General features: G+C 38.5%; 1 protein-coding gene across 3 annotated transcripts; it reads left to right on the forward strand.

The window, feature by feature from the left end:
* Positions 1–9,788: 9,788 nt before the first annotated feature.
* TMEM247 (transmembrane protein 247) lies at positions 9,789–16,490 on the forward strand. 3 transcript variants are annotated; one of them, XM_074224184.1, is made up of 3 exons: positions 9,789–9,923; positions 13,141–13,482; positions 16,203–16,490. In XM_074224184.1, the coding sequence occupies exons 1-3, from the start codon at positions 9,885–9,887 to the stop codon at positions 16,407–16,409; spliced, it is 588 nt and encodes a 195-aa protein (XP_074080285.1). In that variant the 5' UTR covers positions 9,789–9,884; the 3' UTR covers positions 16,410–16,490. The 3 variants fall into 3 exon arrangements, with proteins under 3 accessions (XP_074080285.1, XP_074080275.1, XP_074080294.1); XM_074224174.1 differs by lacking the exon at positions 9,789–9,923 and adding an exon at positions 12,151–12,237 and having other exon boundaries at positions 16,203–16,487; XM_074224193.1 differs by lacking the exon at positions 9,789–9,923 and adding an exon at positions 12,287–12,349 and having other exon boundaries at positions 16,203–16,484.
* Positions 16,491–17,963: the final 1,473 nt, after the last annotated feature.

Here is a 17,963-nt window from a genome sequence, read left to right on the forward strand (position 1 = left end):
CTCTTAGTTCTTGAAAACCACCCAAACTCTAGGAGCTACTAACTAACCAGAAGTTATCAACTGTCAAGTATGTCAAATCATGTGAAGACCAATCTAGCTGGGTTATTTGATTGGAATTTGATCAAAAGCTGATCTATTTTAGTTAAGCCAGGGAAGACTGTCTACTAAGGCCTGGAGGACTTGAGATATGCTTGGATGGCCTTTGGCTTCCTCAACTATAAAATGAGGGGTTAGGGGTGTTCTATGTGCTCTTCTCCATCTTTAAATTGATAATCTCATTAAAGTATTGAAGGATAGTTCCTGTAGACATGATTCCTACCTCTCAGAACTTCCAGTACAGCTAGAGAGAAAAGAAGATACAAACAATAAATGGAGAACAATTTCCAAAGTCTTTCTTTTCTTTTTCTTTCTTTCTTTTTTTTTTTTTTTTTTTTGGCTAGGCAAAGGGTCACACAGCTATCTTCTGAGACCAGATTTGAACTCAGGTCCTCCTGACTGGTGCTCTATCCACTGCACAACCTAGCTGCCCCTCCAAAGTCTTTCTTCATTCATTATGTAAGATCTAATCATCTTGAGTCATACACGAAAGTTATTATTGTTCAGTTGTTTTAGTTATTTCCAACTCTTCATGACCCCATTTGGGTCAAACATATTGGAGTGGTTTGACATTTTCTTCTCTAGCTCATTTTACAGAGAAGGAAACTGAGGCAAACAGGATTAAGTGACTTGTCCAGGGTCACACAACTAATAAATATCTGAAGTCATATTTGAAATCAGTTCTTCCTCACTCCAAGTCCAGCACTCTATCCATTGAGTCACCAAGCTTTCTCCACCCCACTCTTCATAGAAGGGAAAACAAATTTAAAAAGAAACGGTACTAGATGGGGAGTGAGGAAGGATTTGCCTGTGTTTGATTTATAACATATCTGGATGGTTACAGTGAATGAAGTCTTGGAAATAAGGAAGAACTGAATTAAAAATGCTGCAGCAATTAAGCAAGTGTAGCTCTGGGCAAGTATAGTAATCCCTCAGAATATCAATTTCCCTTATCTATAAAATGAGAATATTACCCTCACAAGGATAAAATTGTGATAATTTATAGTGATTTTACAAACTTAAAGCTCTACAAAAATTCTAGTAATGATGAAGATAATGGTGGTGATAATGATGGTGATGTGTTTTCACTTCTCCTACCCCCCCCCAAATACTTGAAGATACACTACAAAAAGGATATGAAGTTTGAGTGGAAAAGACACAATTTCCTTAGCATCTACTCTAATTTCTACTGGTTAAATAAGTTTCCAATAGGAGTCCCCTTTCCTAATTACTATAGGACAGAATCAACTGAAGTTTTGACTAGAGGGTTATTGCCTAAAGTCTATACACAATTACAGAAATAGCAAATATTTGTCTGACACACAGTTTTGGGGTTTTCCTTTATCTTTTAAAGGTTAGTCAGGAAAAAAATATATAAACTGTGGGAATCTAAAAGTAAACTAGAGGCAACTCAAAAATGAAAAGATTTTCTCTTAGTAGAAACTGCCATCTTGTGGAATAAAAGGTTACAGTTGACCTGGGAAACAGTTCTCCTTATTAAACCCCACAGCTTCCTTTAACTTCCACTTTCAGTACAATGTTGAAAATGAACAGAAGTTTCCATTAGTGATTGTGTGTGTGTGGGGGGGGGGGGGGGAATAAAAGAATAAGGAAGTGAAGGCAAATAGGGAGAATAGAACTAAAGAAAATGATCAGAATGAAAATAACCAGCATTAAAAAATGAACAATTTGTTACAGAATGTAAGAAAATGGTATTTAATCATTAACTACTCTATGCTATTATTTTACTATTTCATGGTATTTCTATTTCTACTATTGTCTAAATTTATAGAAGAGGGAAATGACGAAGGAAAAATGACCAAAAGAAAAATGCAAAGAACCTATATGTTCTAAAGTATTTATAGCAGTTCTCTTTGTGGTAGAAATTGTAGGGATGCCTGTCAAAAGGGGAATGCCTAAACAAGATGTGATAAATTATTGTGCTATAATACTACTGTGCTATAAGAAAAACATGGAAAGACTTGTATGAAATAATGAAGAGTGAAATGAGTTGATCTAAGAGAATGTTGTCTACAATAACTGCAATATTGTTCAAAGCATAACTGTGAATGACTAAGCTATTCTAGTATTATAAATATTCAAATCAACTACAAAGGATCTATGAAGGAAGATGTAATCTAACTCCACAAGAAAAAAACTGATAAATAAACATATATATAGTATGATTTTACATTTGTATATATATAGATATAGATATGTCTGTGCCAAATGATTGCCTTCTCTAGTGTGAGGAGGTGAGGGAGGTAGATAGTTTAGCACTTAAAATGTAACAAAAAATTAAAGTTAATTTTTTTTTAGTTTTTGCAAGACAATGAGGTAAAGTGGCTTGCCCAAGGCAACACAGCTTGATGATTATTAAGTATCTGAGGTCAGATTTGAACCCAAGTACTCCTGACTCCAGGGCTGGTGCTCTATCTACTGCACCACCTAGCTGCCCCTTAATATTTTTGAAAAGAAGAAAAGAAAAAACACTGGTACCAGGGCAAAAGACCTAGTGTCAAATCCATTTTTGACACCTAACTTTCTCAGTTTATTCATCTGTAAAACAAGAGAACTGGAGCAGATGATATTAAAAAATCACTTCTCATGCTAAATCCTTTGGTTCTGATTCTATGTTGCTTTGCCCTTTGATATTGTAGATAACTTGGAATCAGAGACTCTGTCTTCTATAAGTATTATTAATCACTTAGTAAAAAAATTGTGTCAAATTGAAATAAAGTACTGAAAGGGAAAATACTCTCACTAACCATGGATAGTCATTTCAAGTTCGTGGCCATCAGCAACACTGTTGCTAGGGCACAGTCCAAGTAAGAGGCCATTTTTATTTTCAAGATTTCATTTAGAATTGTAGGGCTATTTGATTCTACATGCAGAAAATCTGGATAAATTTGCTCAGTGGCCACAGTATTTTGACTTCGAGCTAATTGCTTCATCAATGTGAAGGTTTTCTCATCTGAAAAAGGTTATCTCCAACTGATATTTCTCCAGCCACAGACTACATGGCAACCTCAAGTCAGACAACTCCAGACCATAGAGTTTGTGTTGTTGGTCACAGAAGCAAGTGGAAAATATGATCCTAGAGTTGGTTCATTACAATCTCTCCCAATTAGTGAAATAAACTCAAAGTCAAAAGGGAGCTTAGAATTTATCTAGTCCAACTCCTTTTACAGAGGAGCATACTATGTTTCAAAGAAATGGAGAGACTTGTTCAAGGTCACTAGGAAGTCAAGTGTCAGAGCTGGGATCTGAACTCCTGGCTCGAAAACCAATGGTCTTTCCCCTATATCAATGGTTCCTAAACTTTTCCAGTATGAGAATTTCTTAACATTAAGAATTCATAGATTTCCCATAGACACACACATATGATATTAATAGTTCTATTAGTATCTATTAATTGAAAAATGTACAATGACAAAAGGCTGCTATGAATTTGACAACCCCGGTGTTGAAGGCTTGGAGAGGTGCCTCACTGAAATGGGTAGAAGAAAAACCAATTTTTTGTCTTTTGTTGTGTATACCATCATAATTTTCCTTTCTATGCTTCTTCCCCCCTCCCAGAGAGCCATCCCACATAACAAACTATTAAAAAAAAAAAGGAAAAAAATCGGTACCGCTGACCAATATATTGAAAAGTCTGGAAATATATGTAGAGTATGAAAACCCGTGGACCTTCCAGTAAGCTATTGTGTTTTCTTGTATGAGTAGACAAAGGGATGCACTGAGGCTGTCCTCTCATTTCTTTATGTTTGATCTTTAGAATTTTGTTACATTTACTTTATGTGTGTATGGTTATTCTTTTCATTTACCTTATAGTTACTTTGTATCTTCAAAGTTCTCATTTCTCATTTCTCATTTCTGAAGTGGAGAAGGGTTTTATGTGAACAGCAGTAAAACATAGTCCATCAGTCCTGAGAAATAAGAGAACTCCTTTCCGAAGGCCCTCCACCAATCAAAAGGGAATCAGGTTCAGATCCTCAAATCTGGAGTAGCAAAGACCCACATTTCAAGGCATCCAGAGAGTTCTCTTTTTTTGTGAAGGGCAGAGTCATTCTACAATGGGTTCCCCTGAGAAGGGACCTGCACCTTGGAAAGCATCATGGTTCCTGTGGTGTTTGGTAAACTTGAGCTTTGGGAAATGTTCTAACAGAACAGTAGCATAGAATTATGAATGTTAAAACGGCATTGTCCTATTGTTTCAAGGTGATGATTAGTCCATTGAGAGACAGGTTTGCATTTTATCACTAGGAACTACATGCTGGTGCCAAAGGCTTGGGTAGGTGCCTCGCTGCTACAGAAAAAAGAGAAATCAAGTCAAAGGCCAAGAGACTCCCAGAGCATCCAGACCATCACCAATAGTCTTGTTTCCTATTAGATCAGGTCACGGGGTGAATTGGTTGGGGAAAAGACAAGTGAGAAGGGTGTCTTGAACAGCATGCTCCTCACTTTAATAAACTTAATTGCACAACTCACACTACCAATCACTTGATGGAGCAGTTTCATCTTCAGTATGGAAGGATAACTATCATCATCATCATCATCATCATTATTATTATTATTACCATTATTATTATTATTATTATTACTATGTATATTAGTTTTTTGACTCCATTTACTTCATTCTGCATCAGTTCACATAGCTCTTTCCATTCTTCTCTAAATTCATCACATACCCATTTCTTACTGTACAATAATATTAGATTATATTCACATATCACAATTTGTTTATTCATTCTCCAATCTTTGGGCATCTATTTTGTTTCTAATTCTATTTCTCTCTCTGTCTTTTTCTCTCTCTGGGCCTTTCTGATCTGTTTCTTTCTCTCCCTGTCTCTCTCAAACACACACACATACACACACACACACACACACACACACACACACACACACACACACACAAATGCTGTCATAAACAGTCCTGTGTATTTGAGGACTTATTCTTGTTGATAATATCCTTGAGATTCAAGTCCAGGAATAGAGTTTCTGGATCAAAAGGTCGCTTCATTTGTTTAAATCCAAATTGCTTTCCAAAATGATTGCACCACTTTCACAACTTCACTAACAATGTATCAACATATCTATCTTCCCACAACACCCCCAATAATGACTGTTAACATTTTTTGTCATTTTTTTCAATTTGCATATTGTGAAGTAAAACCTTAGTTATTTTTATTTTTATTTCTCTTATCATTAATAATTTGTTCTTCTATGCAATATTTTGCCATTTTTATTTTGCAACTTGTTCATTCATATCCTGTGACCACTTATCTTTGGGGGAATAGCTAAAAGTTATGTAGTATATAGATATACACATTATATGTATTACATATAGTATTTAGTATATGAATATACACATATATGTATTACATATATACACATACATTATTTATATATCTTGGATACCAAACCCTTAGAGGGAAGCAAGGTGGAACAGTAGACAAAGTTCCAGGCCCTTAGGCAAAAAAAGCCAATCTCAAACACTAGCTGTGTGACCTTGGCAAGTCATTTAACTTTTGTCTGCCTCAATTTCCTCAACAGTGTCATGGAAATAATATTAATCTCTTCCTCTTGGGATTGTTGAAAGGCTCAAATGAGATAATATTTGTATAAAGTTCTTAGAAAAATTTCTGACACTTTATACATGCTTCCTTCACTGCCAAGTAGTAGTCATCCAGCCTTTTCTTTTCCCTGTTTCTATTTTCCTTTTCATTTCAGAGAAGGGAAACCAGTCAACTCTAGTAAAAGTTCATCCTAATTTGGGGTAGCTTTCTTTCTCAAGAAGTCTCTTCGAAGAAGAAGAAAGAGAAATTCACAATAATAACTAGCATTTCTATAGTTTTATATATTATTTCAAATAACAAACCATTATGGTAAAATTAGTTCTATTATTATCATCATTTAACAGATTCAAAACCTGAGAGGTTGACAAGAGATCAAATGATTTGTTCAGGGTGTCACACAGCTAGAAAGTTTATCTAAAACAGGATATGAACTAAGATCTTTTTTTTAGGTTTTTGCAAGGCAATGGGGTTAAATGGCTTGCCCAAGGCCACATAGCTAGGTAATTATTAAGTGTCTGAGGTCAGATTTGAACTCAGATACTCCTGACTCCAGGGTCAGTGCTCTATCCACTGCGCCACCTAGCCACCCAAACTAAGGTCTTCTTGATCCTAAGTCTAAAAATCTCTTCACTGTACCACTTAACTGACCTTTGTAAATGATCTACTTTCCAGGAAAGGTAGACAGCAAGAGAATACTTCTGTACATATCTATGGAGAAGCAATAAAAAGTGGGAGACAGGAATACAGAAGATAAAATTGGTTTATTTCACAGTCCTGCCAAGTGCTAAGTACATATGTATATGTAACAGCTAAATATATACATAACTAAGATGCAGAGTGTATAGAGTGACCAACTTGGAATCAGTAAGACCTGAGTTTGAATCCTTATTAGCTGTGTAACTCTAGGCAAGGTACTTAATCTCTACCTCCCTCAGTTTCCTCAGCTGCAAAATATAGCACCTCCTTACAGGGTTGTTGTGAGAATCAAATAAGTTAATCTATGCAAAGCTATTTGCAAATCTCAAAGCAAAACTTGTCAACTGGTTGACTCACTATCCCTTTCTTCAAAACTGTCATAATAACCGCTTAGCTGTGTGACCTTGGACAAGTCACTTAATCCCATCACCTTAAATAAATATTTTTTTAAACTAATGCCATTTAACCCCCTCCTATAGTTTCAGCCTTTCTTCAGATTCTCTGGTAAACCCTGGTAGCAGCCAGGGAGAATTTTAGGGAGCCTCATTCCAGTAGATCACTGACTCTGCCTCAATTCAAGGTAGCTTCTCATTCCATTCTGATGTGTATCCAATGTTGTAGCTCAACCTTTATCTTATCTGTGTCATCAAATCCCCACCTCACAGTCAATAATAGCAGTATTCATAGCTCTTACTATCTTCCAGATACTCATTTAATCCTCACAACAACTCTGGGAGGTAAGTGTTAAAATGATTCCCATTTTACAGATGGGAAAACTGAGGCAAAGAGAATTTAAGTAACTTGTCAAGAGTCTCATAATCAGTAGTGTCTGAGGTTAGCCAAACATCCAACTGAAGAAGCTTTCAATGGGGTTAGGTTCCTTTCAAGTGGCAAAGTGCTGATTACTATTCCAATAGAGATTTACAAGGCAGGGGTTCCAATGCTTATTCAAAAGTTGACTGAAATCTTCTAGGTTATATGGCAAGAGGTGATTATCCCCCAAGAGTTCAAGGCTGCCTCATTATCCAGCCCCATAAAGGAAAAAAAATAGGTTGTTCTGGGACAAGCAAAGAGGTCAGGATGGGGAGGGAAAGCGCTCTCTCTCTCTCTCTCTCTCTCTCTCTCTCTCTCTCTCTGTATGTGTGTGTGTGTGTGTGTGTGTGTGTGTGTGTGTGTGTCTGTCTGTCTGTCTGTCTGTCTTATTCATTGCTGGCAAGATTCTTTCTAGAGCCCTCTTTAATCAGCTGATCCTTTATCTGGAAGATGGTCATTTACCTGAGAGCCAGTGCGGCTTCAGAAAGGGTAGAGAGATGTACAGTTGATATGGTGTTTGCTGCCCAACAACTCCAGGAGAAATGTCAGTGGCAGAACAGAGGTCAGTATACAATTTTTGATGATCTAACCAAGTTGTAAGAACCTGAGGAAGATCATGATAAAATTTGATTGCCCAGAGAAGTTCATAAGTACTGTATGATAGCTTCAAGAAAGGCATGCACACACAGATTCTGGATAATGGACAGTGCTCTCACACTTTTCCATTCATAGTGGAGTGAAGCAGGTCATGTGCTTACTACCATGTTTAGTAAGATGTTTTCAGCAGTGTTGTTGGATACCTTTCATGAGAATGAAAACACTGACCATAAATCATTTAACTTGAAAAAGCTACAAGCCAAGACTAAAGTGGAGGAAGAATTGGTGAGCAACTTTTTGTTCACAGGTGATTGTGTACTTAATGCAGCCTCTGAGGCTGAGAAGCAATCTAGTGTGAATTGATTTTCCAGTGCTTGTGCTGGTTTTGCTCTTATTGTTGTTCAGTCATTTTTCAGTTGTATCCAATTCTTCATGACCCCATTTGGGGGTTTTCTTGGCAAAAATACCAGAGTCATTTGCCATTTCCTTCTCTAGCTCTTTGAAATATGAAGAAACTGAGGCAAACAAAGCTAAATGCTTTGCCCAGGGTCACTTAACTAGCAAGTATCTAGGGGCAGCTAGATCACTCAGTGGATAGAGCAATGACCCTGAGGTCAGGAAGACCCAAGTTCAAATTTGATCTCAGACATTTACTGTGTAACCTTGGGCAAGTCACTTAACCCCATTTGCCTTGCATTCAATGCTATTTCCAGTTGTCCTGATTTCATATCTGGCCATTGGACTTGGATGGCTCCAGAGGAAAAAGTGAGGCTGGTGATGGTACAACGGCCCCTTCATTCAAATCCAATTCACATGCATATCATGGTGTCACCTCCCTGATGTCTCGGCCTTCTTCAAAAATGAAGGACAAACATCATCATCATCATTATCAAGTATTTTGAGGTCAGATCTAAACTCATGAGAATGAATCTTCCTGACTCCACTGTACCACCTAAAACAACAAGAAAGCATAGGTTCTCCACCACCCACATGTGAAGCCACTGGTTATAGTAAATGGAGAAATGTTGAATTCTATGGATAAGTTCACTCTGTTCTAGAAGTAGAAGCTGCCTCTTGGTGTCCAGGGAACAGTTTCTCAGCTGATAGGGGGAGACCATCCCACTGACATTTATCACTTTTCCACAAGAGACTAGGTTAGGGAGTAGTCAGTATCGCCACTCATACCAAAATGCTTTCCTATGCCCGTCTCTGCCCTCTTCCCAACAAAGACTTTGACAAAAATGAGACATGACCACAAGGGGGTGCCCTTAACCAATACAATACATGCCAAGTTCAAAAGCTACTCAATTCTTCTCAGAAGAAAAAAAAATCTATCCCAAGAATAGGATATATGTTTTTAATTTTAAAGTAAATCCCAGTGAATGAGATAGTGTCTAATAAAAATGTTTGTTAATTTGTGAGGGATAGATTAAATAATAGTTCGGATCTCTTGCAGAAGACAGATAAGCAGAGTGAAAAGTGCGGGGTCTGAGTTCAGATGGGATTTGGGGTGGTCCTTTGAAGCAAGAGATGGTCTTTGGCAAAATCATTAAAGCCTCATTAAAACCTTCATGTACCTCTCCCTCTAACCATCATCATCACACACATGCCCTTTCTATTCCCTTCTAAGAGCAGATAGACAGAGTCATCCACCCTGGGCAAATAGGGGCTGAATGTATTCACCCTCCCAAGAGGTTGAGTTTTCCAAAAGGAAAGGACAATACTTAAGCCAAAGAAATGGAGTTCTAACAATAGAATTCTAAGTTATCTGGCAGGTCAATGGGAGAGAGGCACAGACTTTGGAACAAACTATTCTAGAGAGCCTTATACTACACCAAGTCAGCAACTGCCCTCTCTGTTTCAGAGTAAAGAAATCTCTTGTCCAGGCCCCTAGCAACTGGTAGAATGTAGGACATTATGAGAGCAGGGGATTGTGATGGTGGCTGAGGGTGGAATCTGGTGAGGCCAAGCCAGGGCTCTGAAAGTGTTTCTTTGGCTTAAATTAAATCCATGTTGGTTGTTCAGATGATGGAAGAACGCAAATAGATTCTGACAACAGGGTGTTGTGAGGGTGAGGGCTGTCTGACTGATTTGGAATGTCCTATGAACCCTTTGGTCCTGGCAGAGATAGGGGTTTCCACGGTAAGAGTAAGACTCTGGGCCTTAACTACCCTACTGAGTTATGACTTCTCACTGGTCTATTCGAGTATCACTAAATAGGGACAAGCAGGGGACTGAGGTTTACTAAACACATTTGATCTTCTGAAAACAACCAAGGATGTTGGCTAGGTTGGCGTGCTTTTTCAGACAAAAGAGAAATTTTACACTGAAGTATCATCCCTTGATCTTCATGCTAATTCTTCTGTCCCTCACTATAGATCTCATTGGGCTACTAGGTGGAACAGTGGATAGAGTGCCAGGCTCCTATCAAATCTAATCTCAGATATTTACTAGCTGTGTGATCCTGGTAAGTCACTTAACTCTGCCTTAGTTTCTTCATCTGTAAAAGGAGCTGGAGAAGGAAATAGAAAACCACTACAGTGTCTCTGCCAACAAAACCCCAAATAGGGTCATAGTCAGACATAACTGAAAAAATGATGGAACACCACTATCTCATTGAGCTTTGCAACCTTTTTGGTGCTTCCACCTCTCTAGGTTGTGGTGACATTGCCCTCTTCTGGTTCTCCTCCTACCTATCTGACCTATCCTCAGTCTCTGCTGGATCTTCATTCAGGTCCTCCCCATTAACCATGAGGTCCCCAGAGACTTTGCCCCTGGGCTCTCCTCTCCCTCTTCCCTTGGTCATCTCATCATTTCCCATGGATTTGTATCTCTGTCTCATTGGCTCCTCTGGATTCCTTCAAGGCTCAGCTGAAGTTCCGTCTTCGACAAGAGACTTTTCCCAGATCTCAGTCTTAGTCCCTTCCCTGAAAATATCTTCAATTTACCTCTATATCTATTCTATTTGTACAAAAGTATTTTCATTCTAGCTCCCACTTTAGACTGGGCAGAAAACTAGCTTTATTTTTGATATTCCTAGGGTTTTGTCCAGAGCCTAGCAACACAGTAAGCACTCAGTTAAGAAATGTTTGTTGACTGACTTTTTGGGACCCTGGTGTTTTTCTCAGTTTTTCTTGAGCCTAGGGTCAGCTCTCAAAAAAAAAACAAACCACAAAAAAAAGTCACAATGAAACCAACAAAGTTGTTCCAAAATACCTAACCCAGTTTTCTATGTCTTCACCCAACTTTTACCCCATTATGTTCACTACTCCTACATAGGATTTGTAACTTGAAAGGATCCTAAAGATCATGTAGATAAGGATGCTTATCCTTAATCCATGAACTTGATCCTATGTGGGTATGTCAGTGTGTTATATATACATATGCATGTCTTTATATGTCTTTGTGTGTATGTGCAGTTATCCCTTCCATCCCTGGGAAGTAGGGGGATGTATAGCACCCCCACAATCTAGAAAATCCACATAAAATTTTTGCTCTTCCCTACATACCAGAAAAGAAGTCTGATCTATTGTGGTATTAAAAGAGAAAATATGTTGATATTTTCTAATATTAAGTATTTTGGAGTTTCTAAGCTTTTTCTGTATCATCTGATGGCCTTTACGGGCTGTCTGTGCTACCACAAACTCCCCCCCAAATTCTCATTTAATTTCTTATGCCTAGCCATAATATATCAAAATTACAATAGACAAAGTCAAAATGTGGAAGGAATTAACTATAGGTATATGCATATATGTGTGTATATATATATATATATATACACATAGGTAAAGTGTATAGGACATATATACATGAATGTGCATGTATATCAGTGTGTGTGTTGTATCTATGCTTTGTGTCTGCTAAATGCAGGTATATATGCTGTGTGTGTGTGATGTATAATGCTCCATGTCTTATGTGCATATGTGATATATGTGTATATTGTATGCACATGCATGCTTGCATGACTATTTCAAAATAGCTGCTTTTCTTTGTAATCCTGAGAAGAGATCCAATGACTTCCAAAAGTTTCCATGACAGGTAAAGAATCTCTGATTTAGAAAAAAACCCTCACTTTATAGATTAAAAACAAACAAAAATCCCCACAATGTGAAGCTCAAAGAGGGATTCTGTAGGTAGTAATGATGGCCAAGATTTGAAAGGAGTCCTTTGCCTTCAAATTCAAGGTGTTCTTCACAATCAGTGGTGTGAAAGGGTCCTGAAAAGGTGGCAGGACCCCATATCTGTCTCCTCACGACAGCAGGGTGGGAACTGTTTGTCTTCCTTCCTCACAACAGTCGGGTGGGACTATGCCTGTCCCCTCACAAAAGAAGGGTGGGGCCCATAGCTGACCTCCCAAATAAGAGGTTGGAGATCCTATAACTGCCTCCTCAAACCAGAAGACCCTCATGGAGGGGCCATGTCTCTTCTTTCTTCTGTTTCCTCTATGGCACACAGTGTAGGGTGGACCTCATCTTGATAGAGGTCATAGACTCATAGAGCTTAGACGCCACTTTAGCTCAACTCCCTCATTTTATAGATAAGGAAATCAGAGAAGTGACTTCTCTAAGGTCAGGCAGTGACAGAACAGGGAGGGACTAGAATCCAGGGCTTCTTACTCCCCTACTCCAATATTAGAGTTTAAAGAACACTAAGAAAGCCCAACTTGCCCATCATCACCCCCATTTCCCCCAACTGGTCTGTTTCCAGGCCTGAAACTCCCATAACAGGAAACTGCTCCTTAGACTACCCTCTTTTTAAAAATCACAAATCTCCCTGAGGAGAACAAAACTTTTGGTGTCTATGATTTGAACAGAGATTTTTCATTCCAGATAGGGGGGTGGGAAATCACAGAGAGTCCAGGAGTAAGGGGGGACAGGAGGCCCTAGGGTATGTATTAAAAACTGCCCAGCTCATCAGTGCTCTCTTCTCTGTCTCTGTGTCTCTCTGTGTCTGTCTCTGTCTGTCTGTCTCTCCTCTCACTCTGTCTCTCTCTCTCTGTCTCTGTCTCTCTTCACTTTTTCTCTACTTCTGGGTCTCACTCTTTCTGTCTCGGTCTGTCTGTCTCTGTCTCTGTCTCTCTCCTCTCTATCTCTTCTATCTTTCACTCTTTCTCTCTTTCCTCTCTTTGTCTCTCTCTGGCCCTCTCTCACTCTGTGTCTCTGTCTCTTTCTCTGATTCTCTCTGGCTCCCCCCTACCCATCTGTCTCTCTCTGTCTCTGTCTCTCTCTGTCTCTCTGTCTCTCTCTCTCTCTCTCTCTCTCTCTCTCTCTCTCTTCTCTTCTCTTCTCTTCTCTTCTCTTCTCTTCTCTTCTCTTCTCTTCTCTTCTCTTCTCTTCTCTTCTCTTCTCTTCTCTTGCAGGAAATACCATATCTGACCCAGAACTCCTCCTATGACTTCTTGGAGGACAGTGAGGTCAACATGGAGGGCAGCCCCCAAGAGGAAGTAAAACATATAAAGGTTCAGGTCATTGAGCCTCCACCATCAAATTCAGCTCCAGGCAAAGGACCTGCCGGGGATGAGCCAAAGCCTCCTGCTGGGCTTCGGGAGGTAGCAAAGGAAAGAACTTCAGAGATAGAACTGGAGAAAGTGCGAATGGAGTTTGAACTGACCAGGCTGAAATACTTGCATGAGGAAAATGAGCGTCAGCGGCAACATGAGGAGGTCATGGAGCAATTGCACCGCCAGGCACCACCCCGACTGGTAGGTGCCTGAAAGATTTCACCAGGGTCTGGGGGAGAATCTGCACCCGAGATATCCATCTTAAGTCCTTGAGGTTAAAGCAGCAGACCTAACCTTTCCCATAGGTCACAGGTAAAGTCACTATAAGATTAAGAACTGGAAGGGGGCCTTTGAGGTCACCTATTTTTATAGATGAGCAAATTGAGGTCTAGAGGGTTAAAGGACTTTTATAAAGTCACCTAGGTCAGTCATGAATCCAAAATTTGAATCTAGGGTCTGGAAATCAATAAGCATTTATTTTGCTATCCTTGGGCTAATCCTTTAGGACTGCACTAAGTACTGGGAAAACAAAGAAAGGCAAAAACAAGTCTCCCCCCTTCTCACATTCATTTGAACAGGGAAGCAACATGTAAATAATTTGACATAGAAGATACATAATAGGGCAAATGACAAAAAATATCAGAGTTCTAAAGTGTGAACTTGAACAAGTCAGTCACCTCACTGTGCCTTGGTTTCCTTATATGTAAAATAGACATACAAATAATACTAGACCCACATAATCCACATGAAATTTTGTTAGCATCATAGAGTATTAAAGATTGATGAGATCTTGGCAGGCATTTTGCCTGTTCAATGCAGTAATTATCTGTAGAAATCATTGTTGACAAATGGTCATGCAGTTTTTGAACTTTTTCATAGTAGGATGCCCATTATTGGACAGTTGGGTAGCTCTGTTTCAAAGTTCTTCCCTTTATTGAGAGAAAACTTGTCTCTCACTAGTTCTAATTCTAACCTATTAGTTCGATGAAATTCCTATGTGATAATTTTTAAAATATCATGCTCCTCCAATACTCTTCTTCAAGTTAAAAAAATCCAAATTCCTTCAATAGCCACTTTGGTCTAGACATACTCTAGCATATTCATGTAATTCAAATATTTTTTAATCTTTCATAAAATGTGATGACCAAAGCTATAAATAATTCAATAGTGTTTGGACCAATGGAATATTCTCCCTACCTCTTGGATCTCTATTGATTACATGCAATAGAACCAACAATTGCATTAACGTTTCAATAGCCAAAAATATTCTTGGTTCATATTGAATGAGGTGATCTGCTTTCTTTTCTTAGGCAATTGCTTTTGGATATAAAATACCAGATTTTCTATCCTTCTATACATCAAGGAGCCATGATTTCAACAATGTGGATACTCCTTCCACATGCAAAAAAATACAACCCCTTTATAATTTAGTGGATGGACTTTGCTGTGGCCAAATATAGCCTACCTGGTGATAAGCCTCTCCAAACTATAGACTAGACTCACCTTGGACAACAGTCTTTACCCTAGCCCATACTCAAAGGCCCATACCTTGATGATGATGATAACTGCCAATATTTATGTTCTGCTGACTTTGATACTGTATTAATCTTGTTCTTGAAGCTGTATTAACCCTGTTAACTCATTGCAATTCTGCTGCTCTCTCTCATTTTGCAATAGAGATGGCCCTGAATTCTAGAAAGTTACAGAGTTCACAAGCTCTGACAGGATCTACTATTTCAAAAATTATTTTGAACAAGGATCATACTAAAGATCATCCTAGCTATTAATGAGAGTCAACCTCAGCTTGACCACCAATTAAGTTATTGTTGTTTTTTCCAAACACAGCAAGCAGCCAAGACTTGTCTACTAAGGTATGGGGGCAGTTGTGATCTGTCTTGGTTGTTGGAACATGCACACCAATGACGGAAATTATGGATCTTAGAAAATCCTGAACTTTACTTATTATTACTAGTATTGATCAATTATTGTAGCCCTTGAAAACCTTTCGTATTTGAATTCTATCTACTCTATTAGCTATATGAACTGTAATTCCCACTTTGCCACCCACATATTTGATAAATATGCTTTTTATGTGTATTCAAGTTATCATACAAAAGTTGAATAGTGCAGGATGAGTTCAGAGTCCTGAGGCATACTATTTAAAGATCATCATCCAACTTGAGATGGATCCTTTAATGAACATTTTTTGGTATGATTTAATTTTCTCCCAAATCGTTCCTCATTGTTTTCTTCAATGATAGATTCCTGGGCTTGCAGGGATAATGGGACTGAGATAGGATTCTCAAAGGTCTTTACAGGGGGAAACAAGTCAGAAACAATAAAATTCCTCAATGTGTTCACCAAACAGCTCATCCTCAGTTTTGTCTGACAGTTCTCCCAAATATGGTATTTCCTCCATGGGAGTTATTTATACCAATGAAATAACAAGTCCAGTCTAATAATTAGTAACCATTAACCATCCACAGCATGGAACTTAAGACATAGTACCCCCAAATCTGAAAAATTCAAGTTTGATTTTTTCTTTTGTGGGCTGTTTATATTATCTTATATTATTTGGTCATAGACTGTCATAAACTGATTAAGTACGAGGTGTTGGGTATAGTGACAGATAAATCATTGTACAAAGATCTCCAGTTGCATTAGCTTTTTCATCATACATCCCTGGCTTATAATAAGTTAGTGAACAGTGATTCCTGAAGGAGGGACAGATAACTGGCTGAGTCTGGGAAAGATCAGTGGAGAGGAGGTGACTCCACCCTCCCAGATTCATGGTGAAGGCAGAATGGGGGAATGGTTGTTAGTCAGTCATGGGAGAAGATCTGTGTTTAGAAAAGGCAGAATCCTTCAGCTATCCCAATAACCTGAGGCCGTGTTGTTTCAATCTCTTTTTCCCCCTACAGTTCCCAGGAGGATTACAAGACCTCCTACTCCCCCAGAATCAGTTTGCCATGTTCCTGTATTGCTTCATCTTCATTCATATCATCTACGTCACCAAGGAGATGGTTTTCTTCCTCTTTACCAAGCATTACCTCTTCTGCATTGCTGCCATTCTGCTCTGTTTGATTAAAACTTTGTGGTCTTATGTCCCTGTGCCCCCCTACTCCTGATGATCCACTGTGGAAACTTAATTTCAAGTAGGCAAAGTTGTCCTCTCTTTTCTTATCCTTATCACTCCCTCTTTGGTACACACATTCAAAGGAACCAGAAGATTTTATCACTCCCAAATGTGTTTCGAAGAAAGCGATAAACCTTTGTTCCTTTGTTCCCTCTCACACACTTCTTTTCAGATTCTGCATTTTGTTTCTTGATAAAGGAATTTCAGAGTACCTGGGTTCAAATCCGGTCTCAGACACTTAATAATTACCTACCTGTGTGGCCTTGGGCAAGCCACTTAACCCTGTTTGCCTTGCAAAAAACCTAAAAAAAAAACCAAGAGAAAGGAATTTTATATACCAGCTAACAGGTGAAAAAACTGTTTTGGAAGGGAGGAGGCCTCCTGAGATCAATCAGCAGCAAGTAGGGAGAGGGAAATGATTTGGGCCCACACACCCCATGATCACTAACCTAACAAAATTTTCTATGAGATTTTTACTGTCAATTCTTTTTGATTTACATGCGAGTAGATGCACAATTATCTTAAAGTTTCTGTCAAAGTTACTTAATCTGGATTTAGGAGTCCCATATAAAAACACTGAAATAAATCATGACAGTCAGACAAGAGCATAATAGATAGACAGCTGGAAGAAAGAAGAGTCCTTAAAATTTATGTCAGAGGGTTTTATTTTATATAGCAATCCCCCTCCCTTTTTTAATCTTTTTCATAAAATGGTCTATGTAAATAATTTTCTAATCTTGTATTTTATTCAAATAGTTAAGAATTTATTATAATATTTATGGCACAAAATCTTAAATATATAATAAACTCAAATAGCACAATATACACAGGAATCTATTGATGGATTGAGTTCTTCGTAATTTCCTTAATTATGAAAAATAACCACAGTATTAATACTATGGTGGTGTGGCATAATAGAGAAGCAGACTTCAGGGTTAATAAGACTTGAGTGGAAGTTCCAGCATGACACAGAGGTTATATGACCCTGCACAACTCTCTTAACTTCTCTGTGCCCTACATAACTCTCTATCAGACTCTTTAAGTTATAGATTTGCAACTTATGTAGATTTACATTGGCAGGTGTTTCTTCAGTGGGAGGTTTTGGTGTTTTTTTTTTTTAAGGTTTTATAGGCAAACAGGGTTAAGTGGATTGCCCAAGGCCACACAGCTAGGTAATTATTAAGTGTCTGAGACCGGATTTGAACCCAGGTACTCCTGACTCCAGGGCCAGTGCTTTATCTACTACACCACCTAGCCGCCACCCCCGGGGAGTTTTTTACAAATGAAATCACAGATCCAGTCTAATAATAGTATACAGTTATCCCTTCCACAGTGTGGGGCTTAGGAATACTGCAATCTCAGTCTAGAAAATCCGAGTAAAACATTTTGGCTCCCCTTCATACTCCCTTCATATCTGAGAAGTTTGATTTTTTTTCTTTTTCTTTTCGATGAGCTATTTACAATACCTCATTGTAAAGTTTGGGTTAAATATTTGGTCATAGGCTCTGTGTCATATCCTGGTCTTGGAGTATCATCTGCAACTTCC

Source organism: Macrotis lagotis, chromosome 1 (assembly GCF_037893015.1).
Source record: "Macrotis lagotis isolate mMagLag1 chromosome 1, bilby.v1.9.chrom.fasta, whole genome shotgun sequence".
In the NCBI taxonomy this organism is placed as follows: Eukaryota; Metazoa; Chordata; class Mammalia; order Peramelemorphia; family Peramelidae; genus Macrotis; species Macrotis lagotis.